Source organism: Amphiprion ocellaris, chromosome 18 (assembly GCF_022539595.1).
Source record: "Amphiprion ocellaris isolate individual 3 ecotype Okinawa chromosome 18, ASM2253959v1, whole genome shotgun sequence".
NCBI classification, from domain to species: Eukaryota; Metazoa; Chordata; class Actinopteri; family Pomacentridae; genus Amphiprion; species Amphiprion ocellaris.
In genome coordinates this window covers 2,602,828-2,618,285 of record NC_072783.1, presented here as the reverse complement: position 1 = coordinate 2,618,285, position 15,458 = coordinate 2,602,828, and the positions used below count along the sequence as shown (strand labels likewise).

Below are 15,458 nucleotides of genomic sequence, written 5' to 3'. Positions count from 1 at the left end.
AATATATATAACCATCCAGATCCACATTTGTGGGACATCGGTGACTACATGCAGACAGAACCGCCTGCATTAGAGTCAGTATAGTGCATTTTGAAATTGATTTATTCATTAGGGAATCAGTTTTAGAACAATAACAATACTGATAATCACAAAAATGCTCAATACTGGATCAGATAATTCACTGACTTTTACTGGAGAATGCAGCCAAACAAAGTGTCTCTTTTTGACCATAGGTCGTCCATGTTAATAATAGAATATGAGCTTTTTGGTGATGAAAAAGTCACACAGTTTTCAGTCTAACGTGTTACTAGACCAACCAAGTGAATGAAGCTCTTTCGGTATGAACCAAACCTTTTAGAAACTGTTCTTTGATACAGCAGACAACTTTCTCAACAGATTCCTGCTGCTTCAAACTGACCCATTTGGCCTTTGCACTCACTGCACAGAAATCTGAGTAGATTACACGTGGAAGTGGCTTGGAGAATATTCCATCCAACCTGTGAGGGACCAGCGGGAGCTATTATCATACTCAGAACACCAACGAAGGAGCTGCTTACGCTCAAATCCTCTGCTTCAAAAATGATTGTTTCTGTCACGTAACATTTCTATGGGGACAATAACTCATCTGTATGTCAGAGTTATAACTGCATGTATGTGTGTGTACAAATGAGATGGTAAATTTTTAGGGGGGAAAATTTTCACTTAGTCTTTAACCTTATTTCACCTTTTGAGTAGTGTGGAAAATACGCAGGCCAGGCCAAGCAGTCACATGGGCTCACTTGGTGAAAGAAACTCAAAACCGACACCTTCTGCGTCCAAGAACATGTGATGCAAGACACACAAACACACTCAGGCACAGGAAGACAACACATCTTTCCACATTTTGCATGTTAAAAAGCACGAGAGTGAAGCTTTTCCTGACTTTTCTATGTGATGACACAAGCAGGAATGAGAAGAGAAGATGAATGAGTGAAAAATATTTCCGACTGACGATGCAAACTGCACTCTAAGACCTCCAGAACGCCCCCTGATGGTCTTCATACATGTTGAATTTTACATGTAGCCCTCCACAGTCTGTTACATAAGACATGCAGACGTACGGCTCTAACATTGGATCTAACGTCTTCCACCAAAGATCTGCTCTGCCTGCATGTATCCGGGCGTCTCCATAGTCCTGAACCTCTGATTGGGGCAACACGGATTAACGGCAGAGGAACCGGTGGGGTACGAGCATCCACAGCATCACAGTATCTTGCCCATCTGCCATGAAGACATGGGCTAAAAATAACACGTTGTCCCTGTAGGAGGAGGCGTAGTGGGGGTGGAGAAGGCTGCAGAGTGGCCACACTGGACACTACCGCCTCAAAGGCTGACCGTCACCTGGCAGGTGGAGAAACGTCCCTGACAGGATGATGCTCATGTGCAACATTCATCACGGTGTGGTAAAATCTGATATTTACTGCATGTGCACGCAGCGTCACAACACAAACACGCATTCACACGGTCAAAAACACTGCTGTGAAGCCATAAATCTACCAATTCCAAATTTGACCTCAGCTCAATTACAGGTCTGTGTTTATAATTGGAACAAAGGCACTCATATTAAATCAGTTTCTTTTGGCAAGTAGTTTGAGCACCAAGAAAAACAGCTTCATTTATGGTGCACAAGCAACGTTTTTCAAATTAAAACTTCATCAAACAGCCCAATATGTCTTTGTTACTTTATAGAATCTTGTGCAGGAAGTTTCACCACAGTCCAAGTGAAATAAGCTATGAAGCTGCCATCAAAAAATAAAAAAGATGCCAAATTTCAATCTGAGAGTGAAACAGATAAACTTGCAACCTTGCATAGACGCAAAATGTCACTAAAATGTAAATATTGATCAACTTCAAAGTGAAACCTTCAACCTGAAGCCTGACAAGGAACTTTTAAAGCTGAACTTCATGCAGGATTCATCTTAGGAACTCACACACGTCAACAGAAGGCAGGTGATGCGTTACCTTGCGTGGCAAAACATGTATTTCCACAGAATCCAAGAGACTAAGAGGGAAAAAAATGAAGTGTTCCGTGAAGCCTTCCACTGAGGACGAGGTTCTCCCCGTGTGGCAGGGGGCAGCAGGACAGCTGTTGCTGACGCAGTGAGGCGTCCTGCAGTGAAACCGGAGGAGTCTCTCCAGGTAGGATCAGATCAGACCTCTGACACTTCAGCAGCAGAGTCTCTTCCCACACAGCTGGTCGCTGCTGCGCACATTTCTATCCGCCGAGCGCCTTTACGCATTCCAGAGTCCAACGAAGCAGAACCTCGGCTACAGCGCTGCTGCTGGTTCTCCTCTCACCTGGAAGAGCTGCAGCAGATTCAGCAGAACCGCCTCCAACATCTGCTTTACTCTGAAAAGGGATTTAAAGGAACTGTCGCCACCACTTCAATAAACGCACGGTTCAAGATAAGAGATGTAATTTACTGATTTACCTTCTGGGTTTTATTTTGATGGATATAATGTTAATCATGTTGATACTGTGTGAAGTCAAATTTCTAAATTAGTTCATTTCACACAAACTTCAAGTTAAGATAGCTTCATAAAATAATTGGAGAATTTCATTTTTCTTCACCTTGAGATCAGGATTTAAAGTCCCCTCCCCTATTTGCAACATTTTAAAAAGATATATATTTTAGCACTTGTAAATTAATTTACAATAACATGGAAATACTTGGACTAAAAAACTTGTGTTTATGCTAATTATTTTGAATGGTAATTAATAACTGATTGTAGAAGAAAATATAATTCCCTTAACCCTCGTGTCGTCCTGCGGGTCAAAATTGACCTGGTTTAAAGTTTGAAAATGTGGGGGGAAAAAAGTTTTACAGGGAAACTTCTGATGTCCACATTTTCAACATTTTTGGGAAATCTTTGAACATTTTTTGGTGGAAAAAAAGAAATGTTAAAAATATTTCTTAACAACATTCACAAAAAAGTCAACCAAAATCCAGCAAAATTCGCTGGATTTTGGTTGATTTTTTGTGAATGTTGTTAATACAATATTAGAAGTTTTACTGATATATATATGTAATCACTTTATATATTTTTAGGATTTTTTGGGAATATTTTTGCTCATTTTTTGAAAATATTTACAAGAATTTTCTTGCCAAGTTTGTTTTGTTTTTGTTTTTTTGTTTTTTTTTTTTAAAAGAAAAGCAAAACTTTTAAGGGAAACTTTTTAGGAGTTATTGGAATTTTCTTCCTGAAAGTTTTGCAAATTTTCATAAATTTGGGGAATTTTTTGCTGAGTTTTTGGATTTTTTTCAGACAAGGAAACAATATTTTTTGGTGCCCATAAATGAAGACAGCAGGAGGGTTAAGGAGGTCCCTCTAAAGATCTCCTGCTGCTACAGCCACCAGATGGCAGCACGATGACCTTTAATTGTATGAAGTCCATCCATCCATCCATTATCTATACACCACTTAATCCTCACTAGGGTCATGGGGGGGCTGGAGTCTATCCCAGCTGACTCAGGTGAAGGCAGGGGACACCCTAGACAGGTCACCAGTCTGTCACAGGGCTACATACAGAGACAAACAATCACTCTCACATTCACACCTACGGGCAATTTAGAATGATCAATTAACCTCTGCATATTTTTGGACTGTGGGAGGAAGCCGGAGTACCCGGAGAAAACCCACGCATGCACAGGGAGAACATGCAAACTCTGTATGAAGTCTCCTACATGAAACTTGTTTGTTTTATTGGTGACTCTTGATCTCTCCTAGTTGGGGGTACGGACACGTGTTAAAACAGTCGTGTAAATCATTTTGAAATGCCACAGTAATCTCACCAATCATGATTAATTAAAGTGAAACAGAACCAGAAATGTCTGCTATTTTAGCTTTTAAATGAGAGAACCTGCAATTAGTGAAGAAGTGAAGCCATCAAAGGTCAACATTTACTCAGAATGTCTCAACAAGAGATGTGATTCTTTAATACGTTTGATTAAACCCGTCTGTACATGCAGTGAGAAGGACAGAACTGCATCAGGAGATGCCATCCAGGCTGATTGGAAGAGTCTTTCTGACGATATGAAGGCTATATTTGGCTGAAAGGTGTGTGGTATGATTATACAAGGAAAATGATATCTGTGATTACAAATGTTAACTGGATGTCATCTGTTTCTTGGAAATGGAGCCCACTCCAATTTTCCCACCTTCTCCTCCTCCCATGTGAGCAAAGTGTCCTGGTTTCAGGACACGGAGCCCAGCACATTAAATGATACTGAAATATGAGAGAAATCAGGCCTACAGGCTTTGCTGCTGACAATAATAATAATTACTTTTTCAATTAAGTTTAATTTAGATAGTTCCAGCTTAACCCTCCTGTTGTCCTCATTTACAGGCACCAAAAAATATTTTCCTTGTCTGAAAAAAATTCAAAGATTCAGCAAAAAAATTCCCCAAATTTATGAAAATTTGCAAAACCTTCAGGAAGAAAATTCCAAGAATTATTTAAAGGTTTCCCTTAAAAGTTTTTTTTTTTTTAAATCCCCCAAATTTGGCAAGAAGATTCTTGTAAAGATTTTCAAAAAATGAGTAAAAATCTTTCAAAAAAAATCCTAAAAATATCTAAAGTGATTCCATATATATCAGTAAAACTTCTAATATTTTCTTTAAGAACATTCACCAAAAAATCAACCAAAATCCAGCGGTAGCAGTAGACGTAATATACTAGTACTCGGAAGTAGGAACCAGATTGAGGGGAGTATTAACGATGTGACACCGTTACCATGGTGACGCAGCGGCTACACACGGACGCGCAGTGAGAGAAAGTCCGTTTTGTTGTCGTTGTTTTGGCTACTGGGTTATATTATTCTATTATTATTGAGCTGAATTACAATATAAGTGATTGACGATAAAATAGAAAAACATGCGATGTAGCTGAACGTCAAAAAAAGCGACTTTAATTTTCTGGAAAACTCCACGCTAACGGACGCTAACGGACACTGGAGGAGGTTCGTAGCTTTAACGGGGTAACTGTTATTATTGATCTAAGCTGTGTTTCAGGACTTAAAAACAGAACAGAATGGACTCGGAGTATTTAAAGAAGCATCTGGGGAGATGTCTGGTGGAAGGACTGGCTGAAGTGGCGGAGCAGCGACCGGTGGACCCTGTTCTGTATCTGGCTCACTGGCTCTACAAGCACAACTCCAATGAGGAATATGAGGCTGAGGTGAGCTGCTGTATGTTCTCCTGCCGGTAGGGGGCGGTATCACACAACTGTCAGGTGTTGCCTTACCCAGGGGTGTCCAACATGCGGCTCCAGGGCCAATAGCGGCCCTCCAGAGGGTCCAATCCGGCCCTCAAAGTGTAAAAATTCCAGAGAAGACATTAACTGCAGATTGTAAATTAGTAAAACTATAAAATTGAAATAATTTCTAGACCATGACAAGTTGTTTTGATTATAAAGTAAAATACTAAATTGTTCATTGTTTTTTGGTCACTTTGTGTCTCGTTTTTGTAATATTTTGTCTTGTTTTTGTTGGTTTTTTTTGTCTGACTTTTGTCGTTTGTCTCATGTTTTTGTTGTTTTGTTTCTCATTTCCTCTTTGTCTCCCTTATTCGTTCTGTGTCGTTTCATGGGGGTTTTTTTGGTCTCGCTTGTGTTTGTCTGTTTTTTTATCTTGTTTCTTTTTTGTCTCGTTTGTGTCATTTGTGTCATTTTTTGTCTTCTTTTGTCCATTTTTTGTCACTTTGTAACATTTTTATCAACTTTTTTGTCCCTTTTTTGTTTTGTTTCACGTCTCATTTTTGTAATATTTTGTCTTATTTTTGTTGTTTTTTGTCTATTTTTGTCTGACTTTTGTCATTTTGATCATAAAGTAAAATCCCAGACGGTTCAGTTCCAGATGACTAAATATTGTGTTCCTTTGTAGACACTCTGTGATCTGGAAGTTGTAATGTGGAAATGATAAACTGAGGCTGAATGTTGTTGAAACTGAACTTATTTTTCTTAAGAAATTTCAGGTTGTTCATAATGTTTTGTAAAAAGATGATTCCTTAAATGTGAACATTTTTGGAATGTACTTTTTTGCACTAAAACAAAGGAAATATTAGGAGTTGTGGTTATTCATAATTTTTTTGCAGAATTTTTGGATTTTTTTTCAGACAAAGAAGTAATATTTTTTTGGTGCCCTAAATGAGGACAACAGGGGGCTAACCCCTGGGAAACACTGATACTAGCTATTAAACTGCAGTACTAAAGCTACTTCTGCTTATCATTCTTCTACAGCTACTATCACCTCAAAGCCTCGATCTTCAAATAGTTTTTGAGAGCTCCTGTAGCGGATAAAAGAGGCTTAGACAATCTAAGCTTATCAAGCTGAAAGATACAAAGCTTTCTGGGCCCAGGGCAACAAAAACCCAGTCACCTCTTACCTTTAGATTAGCTTCAGAAACTGCTAACAGTCCTGCAGGCCTGGAGATCGATGGCTGCCTCAGGCTTAAAACAAATAAAAGGTGTGAGGTGTCAGACTGTTTACAAGCCTTCAGTGGTGTCAAGTTTTTTGGAAACTACAAGTATAAAGGGTGCAAAAATGTACAACAGTGTCCCTTCTCTTTGTCTGAAGCTTTAGTTGTTGTTTTACCACATTTTTATTTGCAGAAAAAAGCCTCTTTGGCGCTCCTGGAGCAGGAGAAGAAGAAAGCCACAGAAGAGCTGCTGCACCAGGAGAAGCTGAAGGAGGAGGAGAGGAAGATCAGCGAGGCCTTGAAGGAGTGGACAAAAGTAGGTCTCTGGAGCACACCATTAGAGGTCAGCAGCTCTTCCTCATCTCAGGCTCTCAACACTGACAACAAAACGGAGGCTGCAGAAACACCTGATGAAAGAAACAAAGTAGAGCTGAAGAATGATGAAGTAGAGGAGACAACAGACGTGGAGGCAAAGACTGATCCAGCAGAAGAGAAAACTGAGGAGGAGGAGAGAAATGCTGAACAAAAAGAAGTGAAAGACGATGACCAAGATGAGAAAAAGGTGAGAAGACAGTTACATCAGTGTAATCGTACATAATGTCTACCTGCATAGTTAAAGAGGTCAAATACTGCAGAAAAATGTTTCACTGTGCTGCTAAAATAGTTGAGTTCTTTATTCTGTTTCCCATCTGCTCTGCAGGTCGATCAATCTGAATCTGCTCAACCTGAACAAACTGAGTCGACTCCCAGACGGGATGTTAGCGATTTGAAATCAAATGAAACAGAAGAGCCGAGCGACAAACGAAGCCCTCGTACTCCTGACCCTCAGGACACAGAGAAGGTGATGCTGCTGATATCCAGCTTTTGTGCTGATGATTTGGTTTCCAGATTAGAAGTGAAAGATCACAGGTCAGAGGAGGACAGGAGGAAACACAATGACATACCGAATGTCAGTTTCCACAAAATGTTTCAGGCATCCAGAACAGAGAGAGGAGTCAGGATGAGGAAAGGCAGAATGACAGGATCGGTGTGTTCGTCATGATCTAATATTATCTGTCCTTCACCACAAGGTTGATGAAGAAGAAGAACCTGGTAAACCTGAAGACTCTGTCCAGGAGGAGTCGACCTCAGCTCCACAGAGCGACGACATCAAACCAGAGGAGACGATTCTGATTGAAGAGCAAGAAGAACAGACGACAGAAACTGCAGAGGAGACGCAAAAATCAAGTTCTCCTCGTCTCCAGGAGCAGGAACAGGTGTGTGGTTACTCAAGCTACAGACTCATTATCCTTCATAAACGTGGAATATTTCCATTTTTATTAGATTTACCTGCATAGAGGAAATTATGTGTCTTCCAAAGAAGTTTAGAAGTGAGAACAATAAAGTTTTGGTCATTGAGGTCTGATTTATGTCAACACAGGAGATCTTTTTGTTCATCAAAGGGTCACAAATGTCAGAAAATGCATAGATTTCTATGAAATAAGGTAACAGACTCATTATTTTTACTGTTCTTGAACTGATCTTGCTATCATGAGTTGTAAAAGGCTAAATCTGCACCAGGAAAAACCCTGTGGATGAGAAAAACTGGTCCAAACAAAGCAGCAGGGTTGAGTTTGGAAATTAGAGACAGGAATACAAGATACATGGTTTAATGCTAAACTGGAACTGTTCTGGCCATTTCATCTCAGGAGGGTGATGAGCAGCAAATGACTGAGACGACAGATAACTGGACTCCAGCTGAAACTAACGTAACAACAGAAGAAACAACACAGAATGAAAGACCTGCAAGTTCACAAGAAGAGGCTGAAAAACCTCCGTCTGACGGGGAAGACGCCCAGCAGAAGGTAGACACTGGAGAGAAAAATCTGCATAAATGATCCATTTCAGGTGTTAAAAGAACAATAAAGGGCTCTAATGTGTTCCTAGTCTGTACACTTTTGTTTCTAGTAATTCGGTAATAATCTGTAACTAGGTTTTCTGTTGCTTTTCAGGAAGAAGAAAAAGAAGAAGCAGAAGAAACAGAATAAATCTGTCGTCTTTTACATAAACTCAAATAACATCATAGCTTCTGTGTGCACATGTATCTGCAAATATGAAATATTGAACAAATATTGATCACACATCTTTTCTTTTCAGCTGTTTGATTTCAGTAGCTTCATTTGTTGCAGATCCTCTCTGTTTAAAACACATAAAATATCCTGTAGAATTTATGCATAAACTAATATTGTTCAACCATCAGCAACCAGAAAGCTGTTATCAGTCAGAAAGTCACACTGGAAAACATTCAGATCCTTCACATAAGTCATATGAAGTATTTGCTGCCAGTGTAATTAAAGTGTTAAAATAAATGATATATTATTATTATGAATGACATCATGTGTGTAGGTAGCGTGTTCCTAGAGGTGGAGCTCATTTAAACTACTTTTTATCTATTTTTATCTCTCTTTAGGGACAGCAGATGAATCTGACGCCTCAACAGACGATTAATGGGAGAGAAAATAAGGAAAGAATGTTGTCAGATAAATCTGTTTACAGGTTTTGGGCTTTTTTTCCTCCATCTTTGATATTTACTGAGGTGTTAGATAATTTGAACATTTATTGTAATTCAACCAGGTAAGACGTTTAGAGGTAAAAATCACTATTTGGTGAAGTTTTAAACAAGTCAGACATCTGAAATATGAGCCCGACCTCACACCAAAAAGTTTGAAAACCACTGATTTAAAGCTTGTGCCAAATCTTCCTCTGGAAAACAGCGTCAGATAAATGTAGTGAAGCAGAAAGTACAAGATTTCCCTGTGAAATGAGGTGGAATGGAAGTTTAATGTTGCATTACATGGAAATACTCAAGCAAAGTACTTCAAAATTGTACTTAAATCCAGTAACCAGTTACTTCCTTCCACTTTAAGCTTCATAACGGAGCAAAATTGGTTCCAAACTACTTGTAATTTCACAAATCCTGCCGGTGTGTCCTCATGTTAAACTGAAATATAAAGTAAATACTGAGAAACTTTCCACATTTACACACTTTAACCCTGGTGTCGTCCTGCGGGTCAAAACTGACCCAGTTTAAAGTTTGAAAATGTGGGAAAAAAAATATTTTCACAGTGAAACTTCTGATGTCCACATTTTCAACATTTTTGGGAAATCTTTGAAAACTTTTGGGTGGAAAAAAGAAATATTAAAAATGTTTCTTAAGAGCATTCACAAAAAATCAACCAAAATCCAGTGAATTTTGTTGGATTTTGATTGATTTTTATGCAAATGTTCTTAAAGAAAATATAAGTTTTACTGATATATATATGTAGTCACGAGATATTTTTAGGATTTTTTGGGAAAATTTTTACTCATTTTTTGAAAATATTTACTAGAATTTTCTTGCCAAATTTGTGTGTTTTTTTAAGTGAAACTTTTAAGGAATTATTGGAATTTGGAGGTTTTTCAAATTTTCAGAAATTTTGGGAATTTTTTTGCTTTTTTGGATTTTTTTTAAGACAAGGAAACAATATTTTTTGGTGCCCATAAATGAAGACAACAGGAGAGTTAAGTGTATTTACATTCTTTTGCAACGAGGGTCAAATATTCAAGTGAATTAACAATAAGAAAAGCAGGTTTTATGGGGGGAAAACGTGATTAAATCTGATTAAAAACTCTGAGAGAAAAACTGCTAAAACTGTGTCAGCTGGTTTTATTGGGTGAGACGACTTATTTTCTGCAACATTCCTGGTTATTTTTATACTTCCTACTTTACAGATGTTTCATTGTGTAAGCCTGTTGCATTATTGCAGCCATGTTTGTTGTTTTTTTTTTACCTCAGTGACGGTGCATTTTCCAATCACTGACCCTTGAACTGCACCAGAAGGAGGAGGTCTAACTTTTACGCACAGAGCTGGTTTTCTACTGAACCTCCCACCAGTCGTCTTCCTCCTTGTCGCTGCAGACTGGATGAAAACGCAGCTGTGATTAATCAGTCCGTCTGATCGGCATCAATTTTCTAAAAAAAAAAGAAAAAAAAAATTCCAAGAAAGGAGGCTGGGTTTGAGGGAACACGTGGGAGATCCGCCGGAGCTGGAGGTTAAATGCGCCTTTAGACGCAGCGGCGGTCAGAGCTGAGCGGCAAAAGTGAACAGAATCATGGTTCTGGAGCTCATCGGAAACGTCGCCGCCACCATCGGCGGCCTCGTCGCTGGAGTCATGAATATCCTCACTGATCTGTTCCTGACAAAACCTCTAAAAGCTACGATCCAATATTTAGAGGAGGCTGAGCTCAAAACCCTGCAAGGAGGTAAATCAGTCACAAATAGACCGTTTATGGCTTTATTGGGGCTTGGAATGTCTTGAAATAGGCTATTGTTCTGTTGGAATTTCTCTTGGATTAATCTGTTGCTCAACTCTCACCCTTTAACCTCATTTCTCCCTCAGATGTGAAGACTTTTAAAGCCAGAACTCTGTGGGAGAAGTCTGGAGCTGTGATCATGGCAGTCCGGCGGCCTGGATGATTTTTGTGCAGAGAGGTAAAGTCTGACACCAAATATATGGATAAAATATTAGCAGTTATTGTCTTCAGGTATTCAGCCTTAACTTAACTCCTTAACTCTTGGTCTTTTTCTGCCCTCTTAAGCAGCAAGAACAGTTTTATTAAGCATTGTTTGTCACATAGATGTTGGACAATATGGTTTTTTCAGGACTGATTATGGTTCACTAGAGCTGATAACCAACATCTAAAACTAATATATATTTGCAATAAAGATGGAAAACACAAACTCCAAAACAAAACTTAATTTGCATGTTTAATTAAAAAGAAACCTTCCAGTATTTGACATCTCTGTTGATTGGCTGTTCCTCTGTAGATCAGATACAGCTGTGAGTGGACAAGACTACAAGTCCAATGCATCAGAGCTCATTTATAAAACTGATTCTATTAACCCTCCTGATGTCTTCATTTACAGGCACCAAAAAATATTGTTTTGTTATCTGAAAACAATCCAAATATTCAGCAAAAAAATTCCCCCCAAAATAAACCAAAATCCAGCAAAATTTGCTGGATTTTGGTTGATTTTTTTATTTTTTATTTTTTTGGTGAATGTTTTTAAAGAAAATATTAGAAGTTTTACTGATGTATATGGAATCACTAGATATTTTTAGGATTTTTTTGGGAAGATTTTTATTCATTTTTTGAAAATATTTACAAGAATTTTCTCACCGGTAGATTTTTTTAAAATAAAACTTTTAAGGGAAACTTAAGGATATTGGAATTTTCTTCCTGAAGGTTTTGCAAATTTTCAGAAATTTGGGGAATTTTTTTGCTGAATATTTGGATTTTTTTCAGACCAGGAAATAATATTTTTTGGTGCCTGTAAATGAAGACAACAGGAGGGTTAAGAAAGCAATCTGGTATTTTTTATGGTTTTAGCTCTCTTCATACTCAAAGGAGAAGTTGTTTTGTCTTTGCACTGGGACAGATAATTAGAGAAATAACTCTTATAAAATCCACAGTGTTCATTACAGTTACAACTCAAGCCTAAATTCCAAGAAGAGACTCAAGTAGATCTGTAGCCTTTTTAACTACTAAAAAATGTCACAAGAGGCCATTTATAGGCCACACATCTTAAACACTCCATCAATAATAAACATAGAACCTTCAAAGTCAACTAAAAGTGCAACCAGAACTCTAAACGATGTAACTCTCTGAAGTTTAATGTGTGTTGTGTCTGCAGGAGGCTGCAGAGCTGTCCTCTCTGAAGCCCCAGCTGGACCAGCTCGGGGTTCCTCTGTACGCCGTGGTGAAGGAGGACGTCGGCACCGAGGTCCAGAACTTCAGACCGTTCTTCAAGGGGGAGATCTTCTTGGATGAGAAGGTGGACTTTTTATCCTCTCTAATGAATCGGTGTATTGTCAGGCTGGGTTTTCCCCTGGACTGACCTTTAACCAGTTTTTCAGCAACACTGAAGCCATTCAGGATTTGTGACGGATCAGTTTAGGTTCTGCATGAGTGACTCAACGGTTCTGGTTTGCTTTCAGATGCGGTTTTATGGTCCCCGTGAGCGGAAGATGGGTCTGCTGGGGTTCCTGCGTGTCGGGGTCTGGATGAACGGCCTGAGGGCCTTTAAGAACGGCTTCTCAGGAAACATTCTGGGGGAGGGATTTGTCCTGGGTGGAGTCTTCGTCATTGGACAAGGAGAGCAGGTATTCAGACAGTAAAACGCAAATCAAGGCTGCTTTCTGAATCTCATTTTTACTTTAACCCTCCTGCTGTCCTCATTTACAGGCACCAAAAAATATTGTTTCCTTGTCTGAAAATAATCCTGCAAAAAAATTCCACAAATTTCTGAAAATTTGCAAAACCTTCAGGAAGAAAATTCCAATAATTCCTTAAATTTCCCTTAAAAGTTTTATTTTAAAAAATCCCCAAATTTGGCAAGAAAATTCTTGTAAATATTTTCAAAAAATGAGTAAAAATTTACAAGAAAATCCTAATAATATCTAAAGTGATTCCATATATATCAGTAAAACTTCTAATATTTTCTTTAGGAACATTCACATGAAAATCAACCAAAATCCAGCGAATTTTGCTGGATTTTGGTTGAATTTTTTTTTTTTTGTGAATGTTCTTAAGAAACATTTTTAACATTTCTTTTTTCCACCAAATGGTCAAAGATTTCCCAAAAATGTTGAAAATGTGGACATCAGAAGTTTCACTGTAAATTTTTTTTCCCCCCACATTTTCAAACTTTAAAATGGGTCAATTTTGACCTGCAGGACGACATGAGGGTTAAAACAAGTGTGAAAAATAGCTGCTGCAAGATCTGTCATACAGTTTTTAAAAGTTCCAGCGGTGATGAGTTCCTTCAGATTCAGTGTTTTCTGCAGTGAGTTCCAGGCAGCAGGTGTAGAGTACCTAAAACAGTGTTTACCTAAATTCAGAATGCACCTTTGGTACGTTTAATAAGTATAAATCATTGGAACGTAAACCGTAATTGCTGTGGGTTTTGGAAATGCAGTCACATGCATGTTGTTGTTGTCTTGCAGGGAATACTTCTGGAGCACAGAGAGATCGAGTTTGGAGACAAAGTCAACGTTGAAGAGGTCATCCAAGCTGTCAGGAGGATATCACAGGAGCTGCAGCCTTTAGAGAACAAATAAAGCCTTCTATTCCCTCCGCTGGATCAGAATATGTGCTGCAGAAAGTCTAGAAGCGTGTAAATGTTTGATTTGCTGTATAGAGAAAGATTTAATGCTGCTTTGAGGAGGGGATATCTGTAAAGTTCACATCAGACCTGTGAGTTTGTTGGTCTCTGGGACACCAGGACGCACTTTGAGACGGAGTGTTTTTAATGACGGTTTGTCTTTAAACTCGACAGAAGAAGCAGACCTGATACCAAACACTCCGTTTCCTGCATTTACTCTGCAGTACCGCTGTGTTATCCTGGCAGCCCAGAGGCATCATGAACAATAAAGCTCGTCTTTGTTCTCTAACCGTTTGTTTTTATTATTAGTCACTGCTGGGAAGAAGCTGCTGCACTTCTGTAGAACCAGAATGGAGAGTTAAAATATTTTCTGGAGTCAACATCCTCATGTAGGATCAGGTTTCCTGAGAGGTTTGATTCACTTTAGTGCTATTAAAACCACACCCAGTCTACAGGGTTATGATGTGCTTCACATTGCAGTTCAGGAGGACAGTTTGCAGTATTTTGGAGTTTTCTGCTCAGTGTGATGAAACTTAATCTTACTGGAGGACCTTGAATACATTTGAAATTGTCCTTTTTACTAAAAACATCTTATAGAAATACATTCTGGGTGTCTACTGCTGCATATTTGGTACTTCAGATGCACCTAATCATGCAAATAAGTTTGTTTTAAAAAATGTTTTGACACTAAAACAGCTGTTTGCCAATGCAAGCTTAGTGGGTATTAAAATATATGTAATCTCTAATGCTGAAATCTATTCTACTGTGCATGTTTATTTCTGCACCAGACAGAATAACTAATCAAATTTGGCATCTATCTGAAGGGTGTAGACCTTTAACCTTGTAAAACCCAAATATAGAAAAAAACATAGCAAAAAATAATGCATATATATAGAGAGATAATAAAAACTAATAATTAAAAAATATTTAAAATTATATATATATGTGTGTGTGTGTGTATAATCTGTACAACCCAAATTTAGAAAAAATTGCAAAAATAATATATTTATTTAGATACAAATAATAAAAACTAATTAAAAAAATAAAACGTATTTTTGCAACAGTGGGTTTTACAGGGTTAAATACAGGGTTTCCTTATGTATATATATATATAGTTCGTCAGCTTTCCTAAAAGGTTCCCACACTGTTAAATATTTGCTTTTAGTTGAAATAGTCCAACGTGAGCACAGAGGAATTGGAGGTATTTAATCAATTTAAAAGTAAAAGATTAGACAAAGTATTAGGGCTCCTGTTACAAATTAAAATTCAAACCGATCAGGAGGTTTCCAGCTACAATCTAGACTTAATCTGCAGCTTCTGGAGGCAAACAGACATCAGACCTGATGAAGCTTCTTCTTTTCTACTTCACAAAATGTTTCAGCATCATCTCCTAAGTGTGTGAGTTTCTGGCCTTCACCCAAAATGCCAGCTGTGACCTCTACTCTACATCAGCTGACCAGGCCGCTGAGTCACAGTTTTGCCTCGAATCATTCCGAGTAAAAGGTCAGACATGTCTTGTTTTCGCAGAAATGTCACAGCTCTGCTAAATCTTGTAATGTGAGACCGAAGAAAATGTGTTGAAGAGTTCAGAGGAGATGCTCGATGTGGGATTTAACTTGTACTATACTCTATGGGTGTGTTGAAATGTACAAATCCTGAGATATTGTGTGTCCTTTAAGCTAGCTACCAAACTAAGTGCATCATTAAAATGACATTTATGCATCTTGGAATTATTAATTTACTTTCTCTGTTCTCGCCAGAGTGTTCTTCCATCCTGAAGGGGAAGCTGTTTAATTTGATCTCTATGCAACAATAGGA

At 38.3% G+C, this 15,458-nt stretch overlaps 3 protein-coding genes across 4 annotated transcripts in view; 2 read left to right on the top strand and 1 right to left on the bottom strand.

The window, feature by feature from the left end:
- Positions 1 to 2,142, bottom strand: part of scn4aa (sodium channel, voltage-gated, type IV, alpha, a) — a 33,051-nt gene extending 30,909 nt beyond the window's left edge. Inside the window, exon 1 of the mRNA XM_035949691.2 lies at positions 2,002 to 2,142. The gene's annotated coding sequence lies outside the window, so the exon portion shown is untranslated. The remainder of the gene's footprint in view (positions 1 to 2,001) is intronic.
- Positions 2,143 to 2,241: 99 nt separating this feature from the next.
- Positions 2,242 to 8,829, top strand: dydc2 (DPY30 domain containing 2). 2 transcript variants are annotated; one of them, XM_055004454.1, is made up of 8 exons: positions 2,242 to 2,454; positions 4,011 to 4,098; positions 5,053 to 5,218; positions 6,650 to 7,018; positions 7,157 to 7,297; positions 7,527 to 7,712; positions 8,145 to 8,300; positions 8,448 to 8,829. In XM_055004454.1, the coding sequence occupies exons 3-8, from the start codon at positions 5,072 to 5,074 to the stop codon at positions 8,481 to 8,483; spliced, it is 1,035 nt and encodes a 344-aa protein (XP_054860429.1). In that variant the 5' UTR covers positions 2,242 to 2,454; positions 4,011 to 4,098; positions 5,053 to 5,071; the 3' UTR covers positions 8,484 to 8,829. The 2 variants fall into 2 exon arrangements, with proteins under 2 accessions (XP_054860429.1, XP_023129456.2); XM_023273688.3 differs by lacking the exon at positions 4,011 to 4,098.
- A 1,537-nt stretch (positions 8,830 to 10,366) lies between these two features.
- LOC111570767 (peroxiredoxin-like 2A) lies at positions 10,367 to 13,929 on the top strand. The gene is made up of 5 exons (XM_023273697.3): positions 10,367 to 10,738; positions 10,876 to 10,967; positions 12,171 to 12,311; positions 12,475 to 12,639; positions 13,483 to 13,929. Exons 1-5 carry the CDS (start codon positions 10,588 to 10,590, stop codon positions 13,594 to 13,596), a joined length of 663 nt encoding a protein of 220 aa, XP_023129465.2. The 5' UTR covers positions 10,367 to 10,587; the 3' UTR covers positions 13,597 to 13,929.
- Positions 13,930 to 15,458: the final 1,529 nt, after the last annotated feature.